The sequence below is a fragment of the Siniperca chuatsi genome, linkage group LG5, assembly GCF_020085105.1.
Source record: "Siniperca chuatsi isolate FFG_IHB_CAS linkage group LG5, ASM2008510v1, whole genome shotgun sequence".
In the NCBI taxonomy this organism is placed as follows: Eukaryota; Metazoa; Chordata; class Actinopteri; order Centrarchiformes; family Sinipercidae; genus Siniperca; species Siniperca chuatsi.
Genome location: NC_058046.1, coordinates 31,668,841 through 31,684,617, shown reverse-complemented (window position 1 = coordinate 31,684,617; position 15,777 = coordinate 31,668,841). Strand labels below are relative to the sequence as shown.

At 42.1% G+C, this 15,777-nt stretch overlaps 1 protein-coding gene across 1 annotated transcript; it reads right to left on the bottom strand.

The window, feature by feature from the left end:
• Positions 1–11,852: 11,852 nt before the first annotated feature.
• LOC122876220 lies at positions 11,853–14,254 on the bottom strand. Its single transcript, XM_044196261.1, has 3 exons — positions 14,223–14,254; positions 14,069–14,128; positions 11,853–13,454 (listed from the first exon to the last, which is right to left on the bottom strand). The coding sequence occupies exons 1-3, from the start codon at positions 14,252–14,254 to the stop codon at positions 12,755–12,757; spliced, it is 792 nt and encodes a 263-aa protein (XP_044052196.1). The 3' UTR covers positions 11,853–12,754.
• Positions 14,255–15,777: the final 1,523 nt, after the last annotated feature.

Here is a 15,777-nt window from a genome sequence, read left to right as displayed (position 1 = left end):
AACAGTCTTGGATTTCCCTTTGTTGAGTCTTAGCCTGAGTCCCTCTTCATCCATTTTACAATCCTGCGGCCGGACATTAGCCAGGAGTAGACTGGGTAGTGCAGTAGCCTTACGTCCAATCTAGGTTAGCTTAGCTCTTATCCTGGTTCTCTTCCACCTCTTCCTAGGGCGGTCACACCACTTGTGGTGGTGTTTGGTCTGGCTGGAGGGTCAGAACATATTGTGGGCAGTGATAGTCTCAAGGTCCACTGCACTTAATCTACTCCCTGCGTTTCCTTTTCTGATGTTGAGTGTTTTTTCTGTCATAGGTAATATGTGATTCAGTAATTAAGGAGAAAAAATTGCAAATAAAAACAAATGTAGCATCATTTGAGGGAGCTACTGGCCGCTGCATCTACACGTGCCGCCATCTTGGTGTTTCAAACCTCCAAACAAACTACTAAAACTGAACCTCAGAATTTCTGCTGGTTGCGTTACTAAGTAACATGTAGCTACGCAGTATCATATCAAATTATTGATTGGTTGATTGAGGTTGCATAATAAGTTGGTTTTGTTTAATCAATGTGATTTTAATTTAAATACATCTGTATCTAGATGGTCCAGCGGTTAGTTAACCCTAGAAATAACTGTTTGCAGTATGATTTGTGGATTTGGATATCACCTCAGTAATAAATGGTAAATGGACTGTACTTGTACAGGGCCTTTCTAGTCTTCTGACCACTCAAGTCGCTTCCCACACTACATATCACATTCACCCCATTCACACACATTCATACACTGATGGCAGATGCTAACTGCTTATCAGTCCAAGGAAACTAACTAATCATTCACAGAACAATTAGGGGGTCACTGTCTGTTCACTGTCTTGCCCAAGGACACTTCGACATATGGCCGTATCGAACCGCTGACCTTCCAATTGATGGATGACCCGCTCTACCACTAAGCCACAGCAACATCAAAGTCAGATGAAGTGAAATGTTTACTGCGTTAATCTTGGAGTGTATCAAGGATAAAACGCTCCCTCATGTTCTCCAAATCTGAACATCAACACAACAGCGCTGGCTGCTCATTTCCCTGCACTTAACATCTCATGGGAGGGGTGAGGAAAGGGAAAACAAATAATGTTCTGAGGCCTTATCAGTGATTGCCTGGCTTAAGCAGGCAGTAAATAGGCAGAGTGTGACACTAAAAACACTCCTGAGCGCAAAGAGCTGTAGTCAATCAATCAGTGGTACACAAACTTTCTTAGCCTTTCCTTTTTCATTTATCCATGCTGTTTTCAATTAAACAAAAAATAAAAACCTTACTAAATAACATTATAATAAACAAATGGACCCCATGTTAACTCTACATGGGCTGCAGTTTGAATGCATGCCCTGTGCACACTGATACTTTGTACAAACAAACTCAATCCATTGGTTTGTGCCAGAAGTTCCATTCATTTCCTGCAAAATACTGCACTCCCCACCTGCTGTATCAATTGCAATGTCATTCTAGAGGAGCATGTGGTGAATTTATTCTAAGCATGCATCAAATTTAATGGGCTCTCTTAATGGGCAGGATGCAGACACAAATGCATGTGGTCATGAGTGGCACATTTTTGCAATTTTGGTAATTACCAGCATCGGGGCCATCCAGCTGCAGCCAGACTGTTGCTCAGAGTTGCTCGGGCAATATGGAAAAGACAATATACCCTCAAAATTGAATGACAAAGTCCAATGAACATATTCAATATGCAACATGTCAGTCCTTATTTATCCAACAGAAAAATATATAAATTGAAGAGTCCTTATATTTGCTAGTGTTTAGAAAAACACACAAGGTCAGTTGCCATTAAATCCTGGTGTATTGTCAGAAGATTTTATTAATTAATGCCAGTTAGTTGATCTGAGCAGGTGGTAACACAATTTAACATAATCCACCAGAAACATGGAGTGTTGCTGCCTCCACAATCTGAAAGTATGTATCAGTGTTTTCTTCTTCTTCTTCTTACTATTATTTTATGTAATAATTTTTTGTAATAAAGTATTTCTGATTTTGATGTTTGATTTATTTCCTCTGCCCATTTGCACCCCCAAGCTTTTGCCTGCAATGCCTAGCAGCAGCTCTGAGCATGTATTTGATTTCAGGTCAGGTCTTTTACCTATTAACGGGTAGGGTAGGGTCCGGAATAGATTTAGAGCTAACAGTGGGTAACAGATTGGTTCATGTGGAGCTTTGCATGTGCAGAGTGGACAGGGGTATGCAAACTGGACCTCTGCAGGACTGTGGTTGAGAGATAAAAAAACATCCTCTAATGTTTTAACTCGTTTTAAAATATATTCATGTTATATTTGTTCAGGATGAACAGTTTTGTAGTGTTAGATGTTAGGCTGTAGGCACAGTGGATAGGCTTCCATGTGCTGCCACTACCACAAATATTTTGAGATGTGATTGCAGGTGGCAAAATGGAAAAATCAATGTAATAATCCAAAACAAAATACATTATTGAGCAGGTTTAAACACAAGCGCCATTTTGTTCAAAAATGAGCACCAACATTGCACTGCACTGCCTAATTAGCATCTCCTCCCACCTCGGCGCAAACAAGCTAATTTGGAGCTATGGAATTAATGGAGCCAGGAATTACTAACCCCTGAGGAAAGTTGCATTGCAATTGCAAGACTGTGCTTGGCCTACCGCTGCCTTTGCACTGGACCTCAATGCGTATACCACTGTCGGCTTTTGGGCCAGCAAATGGAAGTATAACATATCAAATTTGATTGTGAAATATTATATCTTGGGCATCATGATGGAGGCGCGTGTAGATGTGGTGACCAGTACCGAAGCACGTATTACCTATGACAGAAAAACACTCATCAGACAGCAATGTGTTATTTGGAGAAAAGATGGTGGTATTACATCCTTTATAACAGATTGTAATGCCCATCTTTATGCGGATGATACAGTTCTGTATTGTTTTAGAAATACTGTTCTCACCCACTAAGATACTACAACAAGCCTTTGACAAATTGCAAGATGCATTTCTTTATTTAAAATTAGTCCTAAATGCAAGCAAAACTAAATATATGCTATTTTCTAAAGCCAGAGATATTATGGACAATGTGCAGTCATAGTGGAAATATGCAAAACAGAGTATTGAGAGGGTTTAAGAGTACAAAGATCTTGGTATCTGACTGGATCAAAAAGTTACATTTAAATTTTACATTGACACACTTGTCAGCAAACTAAGACCAAAAATTGGATATTTGTATAGAAACAGAGCTAATTTTCCAATGTTCAGTAGGAAGCAGATAATTGAGGCTGTCTTTTTATCTGCTTTGGACTATGGTGATGTTATCTATAGACACGCCTCTGCCTCCACTCTTAAACACCTAGATTCAGTTTATCACACTGCCCTAAGTGATATTACCGGTGACAGTTATTCTACTCATCATTGCATCTTGTATGAAAAGGTTGGGTGGGCATCTCTAACAGTACGTGACAGGCATTGGTTTCTATTTATTTATAAAGCCCTTAATGGCAACTTGCCACAACATATCACTTCCTTATTAAACTGGTCCCACAGTCATTATTTGACTCGATCTAGTGATTGGTTGATGCTCGATGTCCTGCATGCACAACACTAAATTTGGGAAAACTGCTTTTAGTTTTTATGCTGCACACACTTTTTACACACATTTTACAACACACACTAAAACTCAACACATTGTACCTAAAGGTCAATTTAAAACCATGATTACAAACTACTCCGCACTTGAATGTAATTGTTTTTAACTGTTTTGTTGCTGTCTGTTTGTTTTCTCATTAATTATTTTTTGTGTTTATTTATTCAGTTTTGTACTCTCTGCATCACTGAAAATGAGGGCATGCCCTCAGTGATTCCTCAAGATTTAAGGTTGAATGAATGAATGACTGAACATCAATGATGTTTGGTGCTCAAACATAGGCAAAGTTGATGGACATTGTTCCCCAGATGTTGAATTTTTTGTTAAGATGTCGACCATATTATCTGCCCAGCAAGTTCACCAGTGTTTCTGTTGCTGTTGTTTACAAATGCAAATTAAAAAATTGCACTATAGGAACTGTATGAGGTCATCAGCAGTCACATGACAAAACAACCGGATGGTATTTTTATTGTAGCTGGCAATTTTAATCAAACAGACCTCAGAACTATTTTACCTAAATTCCACCAGCATGTCCACACACCCACCAGGAGAAACAATACCCTGGACCATGTTTACACAAACATGCCTGGCAGCTACAAAACCCTCCCCTGTCCCCACTTTGGACAATCAGACCACATTTCCCCATGGTCTGAACCAGCTAGTCATTCTCATTACTGACATTTTTAACATATCACTGTCAAAGGAGAGTGTTCCCACCTGCATCAAGGCAGCCACCATTGTCCCTGTACCTAAAAAGTCTGCAGTGTCTAGACTACAGTACATGACTACCACCCTGTGCCTCTCACCTCCATTCTTATGAAGTGCTTTGAGAAACTGGTTCTACAGCACATAAAAAACAACACCCCAGCAAGCCTGGACCCCAGTTTGCATTCAGAGCCAATAGATCCACTGAAGATGCCATCTCCACTGCCCCCCAGTCAGTCTTCACACACCTTGAAAATAGCAACTCCTACATCAGAATTTTGTTTGTTGATTTCAGCTCAGCATTCAACACAATCTCACCCATAAAACTGATTGGCAAACTGAATACTATACTCTGCAACTGGATATTTTACTTTCTCCCAAACAGACCACCCTCAGTCTGGATTGACAGTCACAGCTCCTCCACTCTACTGCTCAACACCGGAGTCCCCCGGGGCTGTGTGCTCCGCCCACTCCTGTTCCCACTGTACACCCATGACTGCAATCCCATGGAGAACATGGAGAGAACTCTGTTGTGAAGTTTGCGGACAACACTGCCATCATCGGCCGGATTTCAAACTATGAGGTATATTGCAAGAAAATCTTCCAAAGGAATCTTGCAGGGGGGTGCACAGAGAACAACCTACTGCTCACTGTCAGCAGAACCAAGGAGCTGATTGTTGATTTTAGGAAAAAGGAGGCAAAGACACACACCCCTGTCTACATCAGTGGAGCTGTGGTGGGGCAGGTGAACAGTTTTAGGTTTCTGGGAATCAGCATCACAGGGAACCTGTCATGGACATCACACATCTCCACCCTGGCAAAGAAAGCTCAGAAACAGCTGTATTTCTTAAGAAAACTTAAAGAGCAACTTGCAGGTTCAATTTTTCACTAAATCTATACTTTACCTTTCCTGAAAATGACCATTTCAAAAGTTAATGCAGGATTTAATATATTTTACAAGACATACTGTAAGTGCAGATATTCAGAGGAAATAGTTCATTTTGCAGTCAGTTCAGTTGAGCTCTCAGTCAGTTGAAGTTCTGAAATGATAGACTTTTAGAGTATAGGGCTTATACACCTGGGAGGTTGAACATTTGCGGGTAAGATGGCGCCAGTGTATGCGGTGAATCGTCTGCCTTGTCTGCTCAACGTATTGTTTGCTGCTGCTTTGTTTTTCTGTGTGTGTCGTTGAGATGTATCTGCTTTACTTTTTTATGATTGCCAAGGACTTCAACATTCAAGCTTCTGAAGAATTGTTGTCAAAGCATGACTTGGGAGACCAAACTACAAGTTTTCCTCCCTTATCTGACATACCTACAGGCCTGCGCCACCTACCCTGTGCCTTTCCCCATATGAAAAGTCTTAGAACACGGGGAAAGCTGGGAGGTGTACTGGTAAGACTTAAGGCTTACCTGACATCCCTTCTGTGGGGCTGATCCTCACCTCTCTTGCGGTGGATCATCATCCTGTTGTCCAGCGTTCACTGGATTTTAGAGGTTGGTGGATCCGACCTGTTGTTCCTGTTCCTGGTTTGACTGCTGTTCCTGACCCTGACCCTGGCAGATATGGGTCTGCAGAAGCGACATAGACCACGGGAACCTTCTCCTGCTGGGTTGTGCTTCATCATCGGCCAGCAAAGATCTTATTCTTTGTATGGCTCTGATTAATGCTAGGTTGCTAGCAAACAAGACTTTCCTGCTTAATGACTTCTTAACCTCTCGCAAGTTGAATTTTATGTTTCTGACGGAAACTTGGCTTCATGCTGGTGAGTTTACACCTTTCTCTGAACTTCTTCCTGAGTAGGCATTTCTCAGCTCCCCTTGGACCACCGGCAAGGGTGGATGGCTACCGTCTATATTCAAATCCACCTTCCACTGCCGACAGACTGCATCTGATCGCTACAGTTCCTTGCTCTAGGGTTACAACTTGTGTTCCTGCTCCTGCATGCGATTAACTCTCTAACTACGTCGCAGTTTTCTATTGCATTTAAAGATTCTATGCTTTTTTCCCTGGATGGCTGCTGTGATCTCAGTGTTGAGGAACTTACTTAAACGCTTAAAGCCACTTTCAGAGCCGTGGCTGAATGATACTACCCGCTCTCTCAGACATGCATGTAGACGAACTGAAAGGAAGTGGAAGAAGGATAAGCTCCAGGTTGCCTCAGGAATCTTATGGGACTGTACCAAATTACCAGAGCTGTTAAAGCTGCAAAAACACTATTTATATCTAATCTTGTATCTAATAACAGTCATAGGCCTGAGGTTCTTTTCAATACTTTTAATTCTCTTATAAATCCGTATGACACAGCTTGTATTGTGCCAACACCTACACTCTTTGAAAATGTTGTTGCTGTCCCCAGCTGTCTTCAATCAGTTTGAACCTGTTTCACTCTCCTTACTATCAGAGATAGTTCATAATATGCAGCTTACAAATTGTCCCTTAGACATTATTCCCTCTCGTCTACCGAAAGATGTTTTTAGTATGGTTGGGTCTAGCATTCTCGTTCTGATAAATACCTCTTATTTCAGGAAGAGGATCAGGAGGCCGCTGTGGCTCAGCTGCGTCAGGTGACTGCTGCGGCTCAGCAGCGTCAGGTGATCGCTGCAGCACAAAAAGTTCAGGGAGATCAGAATACTGCTGCAACTCAGGTGATTCAGGAGTGTACTGCAGCTCAGGGAGATTGGGTGACTGCTGCAGCTCAGAAAGTCCAGGAGATTCAGGAGTGTGTTGCAGCACCTCAGGGGATTCAGGAGTGTGCTGCGGCACAGAGAGTTTAGAAGACAGCCACAGCTCAGTAGATTGCTGCAGTTCATGAACAGGATACAGCTGTAGCTCAGTAACAGGTGGTTGCCACAGCTCAACAGGAACAGGAGACAGACACAGCTCAGGAAGTTCAGGAGGTTGCTGCCCAACCGGAACTGGAGATGGTTGCGGCCCAACTGGAACTGGAGGAGGTTGCCGCCCACCCAGAGTAGGAACTGAAGGAGGTTGCGGCCCAACCGGCGCAGGAACTGGTGCTGCCATTTGCAATTTGGTTTTATCGACTATTTTAATCTGTTCTGGAAACACTCTCCTGTTTTTAAACACGATGGACTCAGGCACACAAATGCTAGTGGCAAATGTGGGTTATTCCATCCTCCACAGTTCCTCCATGTGCGGACAGTCCCATCACTAATTGACATCCTCAGGGTCCAAGTGCTTTCAGTTTTGGTTCCACTGCAAACTTGACCTATCGAGCTTTTAATCTATTATCAAGACCCATGGTCCAGCTTCACAGCATGACTCCTCTCAACCTTGGGAGCCTTTAAAAGCACCTGTTTCTTATTAATTACCCACTCCAATAAATCTTTTATTTACCAGGATTTTATCATTTCTAACAAATTTTACTTTTTTTATGATATCAGAAACCTGGCTTAATGCTGGTGACTCTATCCCCCTGATAGAATCCTCACCTCCCAATTTCCGGCCCAGTCGGGTGGACTTTCATTTGTTTATATTAACAAATTAAATTGCTTGCTCATCTCCTTGGGTGACGTCTCATCATTTGAGTCATTGTGTTTCTCTATTAGAGGGAACATTAAAACTCTGTGCATTTTAATCTACAGACTCCCAAAATCTGTGTCTAGCTTTCTGGAACAGTTCTATGAACTCCTCTCTATTGTAATGCCAAACTATGATAGAGTTCTGATTGTGGGAGATTTTAATATACATGTTTGCTGTCCTTATAATCCTTTAGCCATAGAGTTTTTAAACATTGTGAAGTCTTTTAATTTAAGTAGAATTGTCACAGGGCCTACTCACATCAAGGGCCACACCCTTGATTTTGTCCTTTCACATGGTGTTTCAATAGACAATATACTATGCAAATATGTATGTACTTGGCCCCAAACAATTCAATTCAATTTTATTTATATAGCGCCAATTCATAACAGAAGTTATCTCATTGTGCTTTTCCTATAGAGCAGGTCTAGAACGTACTCTTTATAAAACACCTCCGAGACACATTGTCTGAAGATATAGTTACTCTAGATGGCATTGCCCTGACCTCCAGAACCACCGTAAGGAACCCCTGAGTTATCTTTGATCAGGATTTATCCTTTAACTCCAACATGAAACAAACTTCACCTACGCAACATTGCAAAAATCAGGCACATCCTGTCTCAAAATGATGCTGAAAAACTAGTCCATGCATTTGTTACTTCTATGTTGTACTATTGCAATTCCTTATTATCAGGCTGCCCCAATAAGTCCCTTAAGACTCTCCAGTTGATCCAAAATGCTGCGACAAGACAAGAACTAGGAAAAGAGATCATATTTATTAGCTTCTCTGCACTGGCTCCCTGTAAAATCCAGAATAGAATTTAAAATCCTTCTCCTCACCTACAAAGCTCTTAATGGTCAGGCACCATCATATCTTAAAGATCTCATAATACCTTATTACCCCACTAGAACACTGTGCTCCCAGAATGCAGGGTTACTTGTGGTTCCTAGAGTCTCCAAAAGTAGATTGGGAGCCAGAGCTTTCAGTTATCAAGCTCCTCTTCCGTGGTATCAGATCCCAGTTTGGGTTTGGGAGGCAGACACCAACTCCACATTCAAGAGTAGGCTTAATACTTTCCACTTTGATAAAGCTTATAGTTAGGGCTGGCTTGGGTGAGCCCTGGACCATCCCATAGTTATGCTGCTATAGGCCTAGACTACCGGGAGACTTCCCATAATGCACCTCTTTCCTCTCTCCTCCTCTCCCTCTCTATCTGTATGCATTTTTATCCCATTACTGCATGTTACTAACTCGGCATCTTCTCTCTCCTGTAGTTTTGTGCTTTCTCTTCTCTCTCCTCTCTCCTTCTGTCGCTTTCAGCTTTCACTATATTGGCTCTGTTACTAATACTGTCATTATTATTCCTATAGCTGTCATTCCTATTATTATTAATTTATTAATATTAATGTTATCACTACAATTACATTATTACTATTTTAAAAATTCTAGGTGGTATTTGCATTGTGCCTAAATTGAATTGAATAATGTGTGTGCATAATGTTGACATCTGTGGTCCAAAATAATCTGTCCAAACCTTGTATGTGCTTGCATTTTTAATATTTCCTCTGCATTCAGTTTCACAGATGCTCTCCTGTCTCCTGACATTTTTAAGGTTTCTGTGAGTAATTTCAATACAGCAGTTAAAAATGCCAGAGCACAGTATTTTTCGAAGAAATGTGAAGAATTAACTTTTTTTCTCAACAAAGCCTCTAGCATCCGAATGCACATTCCCCCTTCTGCGACAAGGTGATGTGACATGAGTGTTGACATGAGATAACTGTTAACTGATAAGTGCTATTGCTATATATTATTTCATTCTTTGCCGATCTTTTTGTGGTGCTAGCTTGAAGCGCAGTTACTGCAAAAAGGTGAGCTTATATCGTAGCTAAACAGTTAGCATTAAAGTTACTAATTAGCATGTTTTTACGTGTTTGCTTTGAGGTTTTCAGTGATGTTAGGTTGATGTTATTACAAAAATATTAACTAGCTTTTGTTGTGACATTCAGCCTGACATGTTTAGTATCTTTGGAAACCTTGGGATCTTGACTAGAATGTAATACATGCATTTGATCCCACATGAGGAACCTTGGGGTAAGTTAGACGTTTAATTGGGGTGCTCCTCTACTAGCACACCTGTCACCTATGTAAGCTAGAAGCTTACAATGACATTTATATTAATGCAAAAGATGAGCACTGCCAAATTATTAGCAACACCTTAGCTTTCTTAGCTATATGGTGATATCAGGGCTGTGGTGGCTCTGTTGTATATTTAAAGTGAGCAATGACGCAGGCTAACACAAACAAACAAGGGTGTTTTTACAGAGAAATGGGTTTCACAACCCACGTGCAAACCAGTGTGTTGGCCAGATTGCCTCTGTATGAATGTACTTAAAAAGAGTGATTCTTACATTGAAGAGATTGTCAAAGGCTTATACCACCCCTCTCAAACTAAATTCCTACTAGTTGGGCTTGGGGTCCACATTAACACAGCTAATGTATGGTTAATATAGTCTCCCTCAGCACTTATTTTCTCATAATATTTTCATCTGTAACAACACTGTTTTCACAGAGATTGCCTAGCCCTGTTATGAATTGTTTCTTCAGTGTAGCCTATGTTGGATTTTTAAATGTAGGTCATCTTGTTTACCTAAATATTGTGAACATGTCCAAGTTTGAGGCTTCTGGTGTGGAAAAGGTCATTTTGTCATTTGACCGCTATAAGTCCAGCTTAGAGGTCCATGAACTGAGCAGCAAAGGAGCCACTGACTTCTTGACTGAACACACACAGTGAACAACTTTGCACTGCATTTCAAAGATGATGTTGGTTATTTGAAAATCCACACAAATGGACTCAGGCCCATAATAGTGCAAAGACACATAATAAAGTTTTATTAAATGAATATTTGTTGTCTGTTGTTACATTTGCTGACAGCTCCTCAGCCGCAACACCCAGTAGCAAATATCAATATCAGCTCTGTAGAGCTTGGCAGATAGTGAAATTATAATTGTTACTGCCCTGTGAAATATTCAAACTGCAGTGCTCAGTGGGGCTTAATGTGGGGTGTTTGGCTGTTTGGATTCCTTGTGCCTTAATCATTACTTGTGCCAAATATCAGAGTCTGAAAATTATTGAGTTAAATGAATATCAGAAATCCAAATGGCTGACCTTAACCCAGATTAATTCAATAATATACATGCAATATTAGTATTAAGGATAACACTCATGATGTATATAAAAACTATGCATTATGAGGCTTGTGTGTCTCAGTTAATTGTTTTTCATGTAGTCACTAGAATGGATATGACATTTTAAACAAATACACCTTCACATACAATAAACATTTTTACCAAAAACAGTATGTCAGGAACCCTTCTTTGACCTGCATGTATCTTCTGATACAGCGTCAGTAAGATTCAGTTAAATTTCAATTCAATTTTATTTATATAGCGCCAGTTCATAACAGAAGTTATCTCATTGCACTTTTCCTATAGAGCAGGTCTAGACCGTACTCTTTACAATATTATTTACAGAGACCCAACAAATCCCACCATGAGCAAGCATGCTCTGAGATGGTGGGTGTCAGTTGGTGAATGGAAGTGCAATACCCCAATTTTCATTTGGCAACAGTTGTAACTGAAAAAGTTGTCTTTGAGACATTGCTTTGAATATGGTGATGATTTTTGTTTTTACTTTGAAAGATCAAGGCAGTTTGTGCTGTGTCTGCTGCATCCATTTTGATGACAAGAAGAAGAACACTACAAAGAAGTGCCTTTCATGATGCCAATCATGGTCACACACTGCATGTAGTTTTAAAAGCAACGTGTGTCTTCACTGTCAGTGTCAAAACACCCTGCAAACACCCTGAAACATGCATCAATGTTAGGAAAAATGTAACATTTACTGCATTGCAGGGTTTATATTTAAAGTTGTTTTTACTGTCAACTGTGAGAAGATTTCAGTTCACCTTAATTAAGAAGTCTATCTGATTTATCATGAATTGGGAGTTATTAAAATGTATGAAATAAGCACCAGGACCAGTGTTTATTGGGGTGAAGTAGCTTAGGCAGGTACAGGCAGACAGGCCGGTAGGCAACAGGCAACAAACAGGTAACAGGCAGGTAGGCAGATACAGGTCCAGGTAATAGAAAATGGATAACCGGATGGTAGAGGTAGAAACCAAGAAAAGAGTTCAACAAGGCTAAACAAATCAGACAGAGAGCACACAAAATGTAAAGTCCAAAATCCAGACACGGCCCAAGGGAGACAAAGAATCCATACAAACAAACTCATGGTAAGAAATGCTGGGAACAGGGCACGGCAGCAAGGTACAACGAAAAATGCACATAATGGCGACACACACACACATGACAGGAACACAATGATTCGACAATGAACAAAGGACAAGACCCGGACTAAATGCACTAAGGAAGGTGAGACAACGAGATACAGGTGCAAACAATCAAGGAGGGGCCAACAATCAAAACTGGAGGGAAAGCAAACAAACACAGGTCTGCGTCGAAGACCAAAAACACCTGGAGGCCTGGCAGCATGCCGGCGACACAGGCAGAAGGTCACTGGAGGCTGGCGGCAAAGACAGAACCCTTCTGGAGGCCAGTGGGGAAGATGAAACCCATTTGGAGGCCGGCAGCGAACATGAGACCCTTCTGGAGGCCAGCGGCAAGGGCGGAGGCCGGAGAACCAGATCAGGGCCCGGTGACGGGACAGCAGGACAGGAAGCCTGCCACTCTGGCAGAGAAGGGTGGGCAGAGAAGGGCAGAGAATGCTTCTGCTGCTGTGACCCAGTAGAGAATTCAGTGGAGTGCTGCAATCCAGCAGACGGTTCAGTGGCATGCTGCGATCCAGTGGTGTCTAGAGATGGCTGCTGCTGCGATCCAGTGGCGACAAGGGATTGGTGCTGCTACGATCCAACCAGGAAAGGAGGTGGTTGCGATCCAGTGGAGGCAAGGGGTTGGTGCTCCTGCGATCCAGCCAGGAAAGGAGGCGACTGCAATCCAGCGGCGACAAGGGGTTGGTGCTGCTGCGATCCAGCCAGGAAATGAGGCGACTGCAATCCAGCGCGACAAGGGGTTGGTGCTGCTGCGATCCAGCGGTGGCAAGGGATTGGTGCTGCTGCAATCCAGCTGGGAAAGGAGGCGACTGCGATCCAGCAGGGAGTCCAGGGGGCTGCTGCTGCAATGCAGCAGAGAGTCCTGGGACAGGGGGCTGCTGTGATCCAGCAGGGAGTCCGGGAACTGGGGACTGCTACGATCCAGCAGAGAGTCCTGGGACAGGGGGCTGCTGCGATCCAGCAGGGAGTCCGGGAACTGGGGATTGCTCTGATCCAGCAGGGATTCTGGGAACTGGGGACTGCTGCAATCCAGCAGGGAGTGATGGCCGCCGTGGTACAGGAACTGTACGCAGGAACTGTAGGCCGCTGGGGCACTGGGGTGCTGGGCAGTGGAGCAGGCGAGCAGCTGGGCAGCGGTGCAGGCGAGCAGCTGGGCAGTGGTGCAGGCGAGCAGCTGGGCGTCACGCTTCCTCCTGGGGGATTTCCCAGAAGACTGTGGACTTTTTAATTCTTACAGCACAATCGTCAAGTCCCTGCCACTGGTGTTTTCCAAAGTAGGCCATCTAATGAGGACGTCCCCTACCTGTCTAATCAATGCAATTCTTAATGTGTTTTGTCATCAGTTATTTTGCTAATATTTGTCAAACACTGAAGACGACTCTGTGCTCTCTACTCGGCAGGACACAACCTCTCAGCTGAGCGCGCACACACATATTCATATAGAGCATGCGGGGACAGGACTGATAAAGAAAGATAAGCTTGTTTCTCTATCATCATGCTCACATTGCACATTGTCCATACAGTAAAGGCCAAGATGATTCTTGACATGGTTAACTAAGAAGTTGTTATTTTTATAAAAAAAGATCAATAATCATTTTGCATGCAACTGTATAATCCTAGCTGTTTCCATAAAGGTACTTTTAGTTGTGATAATTACTGATGTAGCACAATCAAGGAAGAAGGTGTGTAATCATATGCAGTTGTTCATTTTCACATACATATGGACTCTAGTCAGTCTTCCACGAAAGTAACTGAAATGTTCGCTTCACAGACAGGACTTCAAACTGACCTCTGCAAACTGACTTACCTCTGCAAGTGTGAGGTTGTTTCTCCAGTGCAGGTTGTTGCAAAAACCCTCAACAGAAACCTGACACTCCAATGACAGACAAACAAAAAGCTTTAGCAGAGGGATGGAAAAGGCTGTCTGGGGCTTGTCGGCTGCTGCTGGCCACAGCCCATACCTTAGCAGAGTGCAGGCTTCTGGTTCACACATTTTGACACACACTACGATGCAGAGCCGTCCTGCCAATTAAAAAAAAGGGAAATAAAATAAAAACAGAACCAAAGACTACTTTAAAGACTATCATATCAACACAGGCAAAATTACTTGAGTGCTTGCTATGTCTGTATGGAGGAGTGCATACTATTGTTCTTACATTCCACTTATCAGGAAGGTGGAGTCCTCTTCAGACAAGCCTCACAAAAGACTGCAGTGGTGCTGCACTCCAAGCACCTATAATCAGCATGTTCTAGACCAGTGGTTGTCAACCTTTTAGACTTGCGAACCCCAAGAATAATCAGGTTGGTGGTCTCTCTTCTTTGCCTTACTGTACACAGTCTCAGAACATGAACTACAGCTGAGTACCACATCATCAGGTTCAGCCTGTTGAGGTGTAATAGATGTGGAAGAGTCCAAAGGGCCTGTCTGTCTGGAGGTGGGCTGGGGAATGCCTTGACTAAGGTAAGATACCTTTCCACGGCCAGTGATACACCTCCCGAGTCCTCACCGCCTTTATCTTAACGCTCCTGAAGCTTAACTGATTTTTCCATATCTAAAATCTAAATATTTGGCAATTACTAGATAAGGCATTGTTCAACATAGACATAGTGCATGGTAAGTAATAAAACTGACTTACCACAGAAGTCCTGGGACTGACAGGAAAACAACTGGGAATTGGCGCTGTAAAGGAAGATGAAAAAAGTCAGGTAAAGATATTATGCAGACAGACAGACAGACTAACCTGCAGCTTTGGGTTTTATTTTTCAAGTTCAAGATTGAGGACAGCAAAGAATGTTTGTTAGCCATTGCTCACAAAAATACAACAGAGCCACCACAGCCCTGATATCACCATATAGCTTAACAAGCTATGGTATTTCTAATAATTTGGCAGTGTTCATCTTTTGCATTAATGTAAATGTAATTGTAAGCTTCTAGCTTACACTCACAAGTGACAGGTGTGCTAGTAGAGGAGCAGCCTGATTAAATTTCTAACTTCTAACTTACCTTATGGTTCCTCATGTGGGTTCATATTCAGCCAGGCTTTGTTCAAACCCACAGAACATTACATTCTAGTCAAGATCCCAAGGTTTCCAAAGATACCAAACATGTCAGGCTGAATGTCACAACAAAAGCTAGTTAATATTTTTGAAATAACATTCACCTAACATCACTGAAAACCTCAAAGCAAACATGTAAAAACATGCTAATTAGTAACTTTAATGCTAACCGCTTAGCTACAATACAAGTTCACCTTTTTGCAGTAACTGCGCTTCAAGCTAGTACCACAAAAAGATCGGTAAAGAATGTAATAATACCTAGCAATTGCAAAACGGTTATCTCATGTCAACACTCATGTCACGTCACCTTAAAACAATTTCTGAAAGCTGTGATATTTGTACACAGATTGGTGAGACTGGGTTGGCTCTCGACATCCTGCCTGTGAGATTTCTAAAAGAAGTATATTGATCTGTCAGTCCCTATATTCTCACTATAATTGCTTGCTTATTTTAAGAATG

What these genes read in the sequence shown, in the direction of transcription:
- LOC122876220 (XM_044196261.1), bottom strand. Translation starts at nt 14,254, where the DNA reads ATGTGTGAACCAGAAGCCTGCACTCTGCTAAG. An exon ending in GAAGCCTGCACTCTGCTAAG is followed by an intron (nt 14,129 to 14,222) that starts GTATGGGCTGTG and finishes TTGGAGTGTCAG; the next exon opens with GTTTCTGTTGAGGGTTTTTG. An exon ending in ACAACCTCACACTTGCAGAG is followed by an intron (nt 13,455 to 14,068) that starts GTAAGTCAGTTT and finishes GAAATCCCCCAG; the next exon opens with GAGGAAGCGTGACGCCCAGC.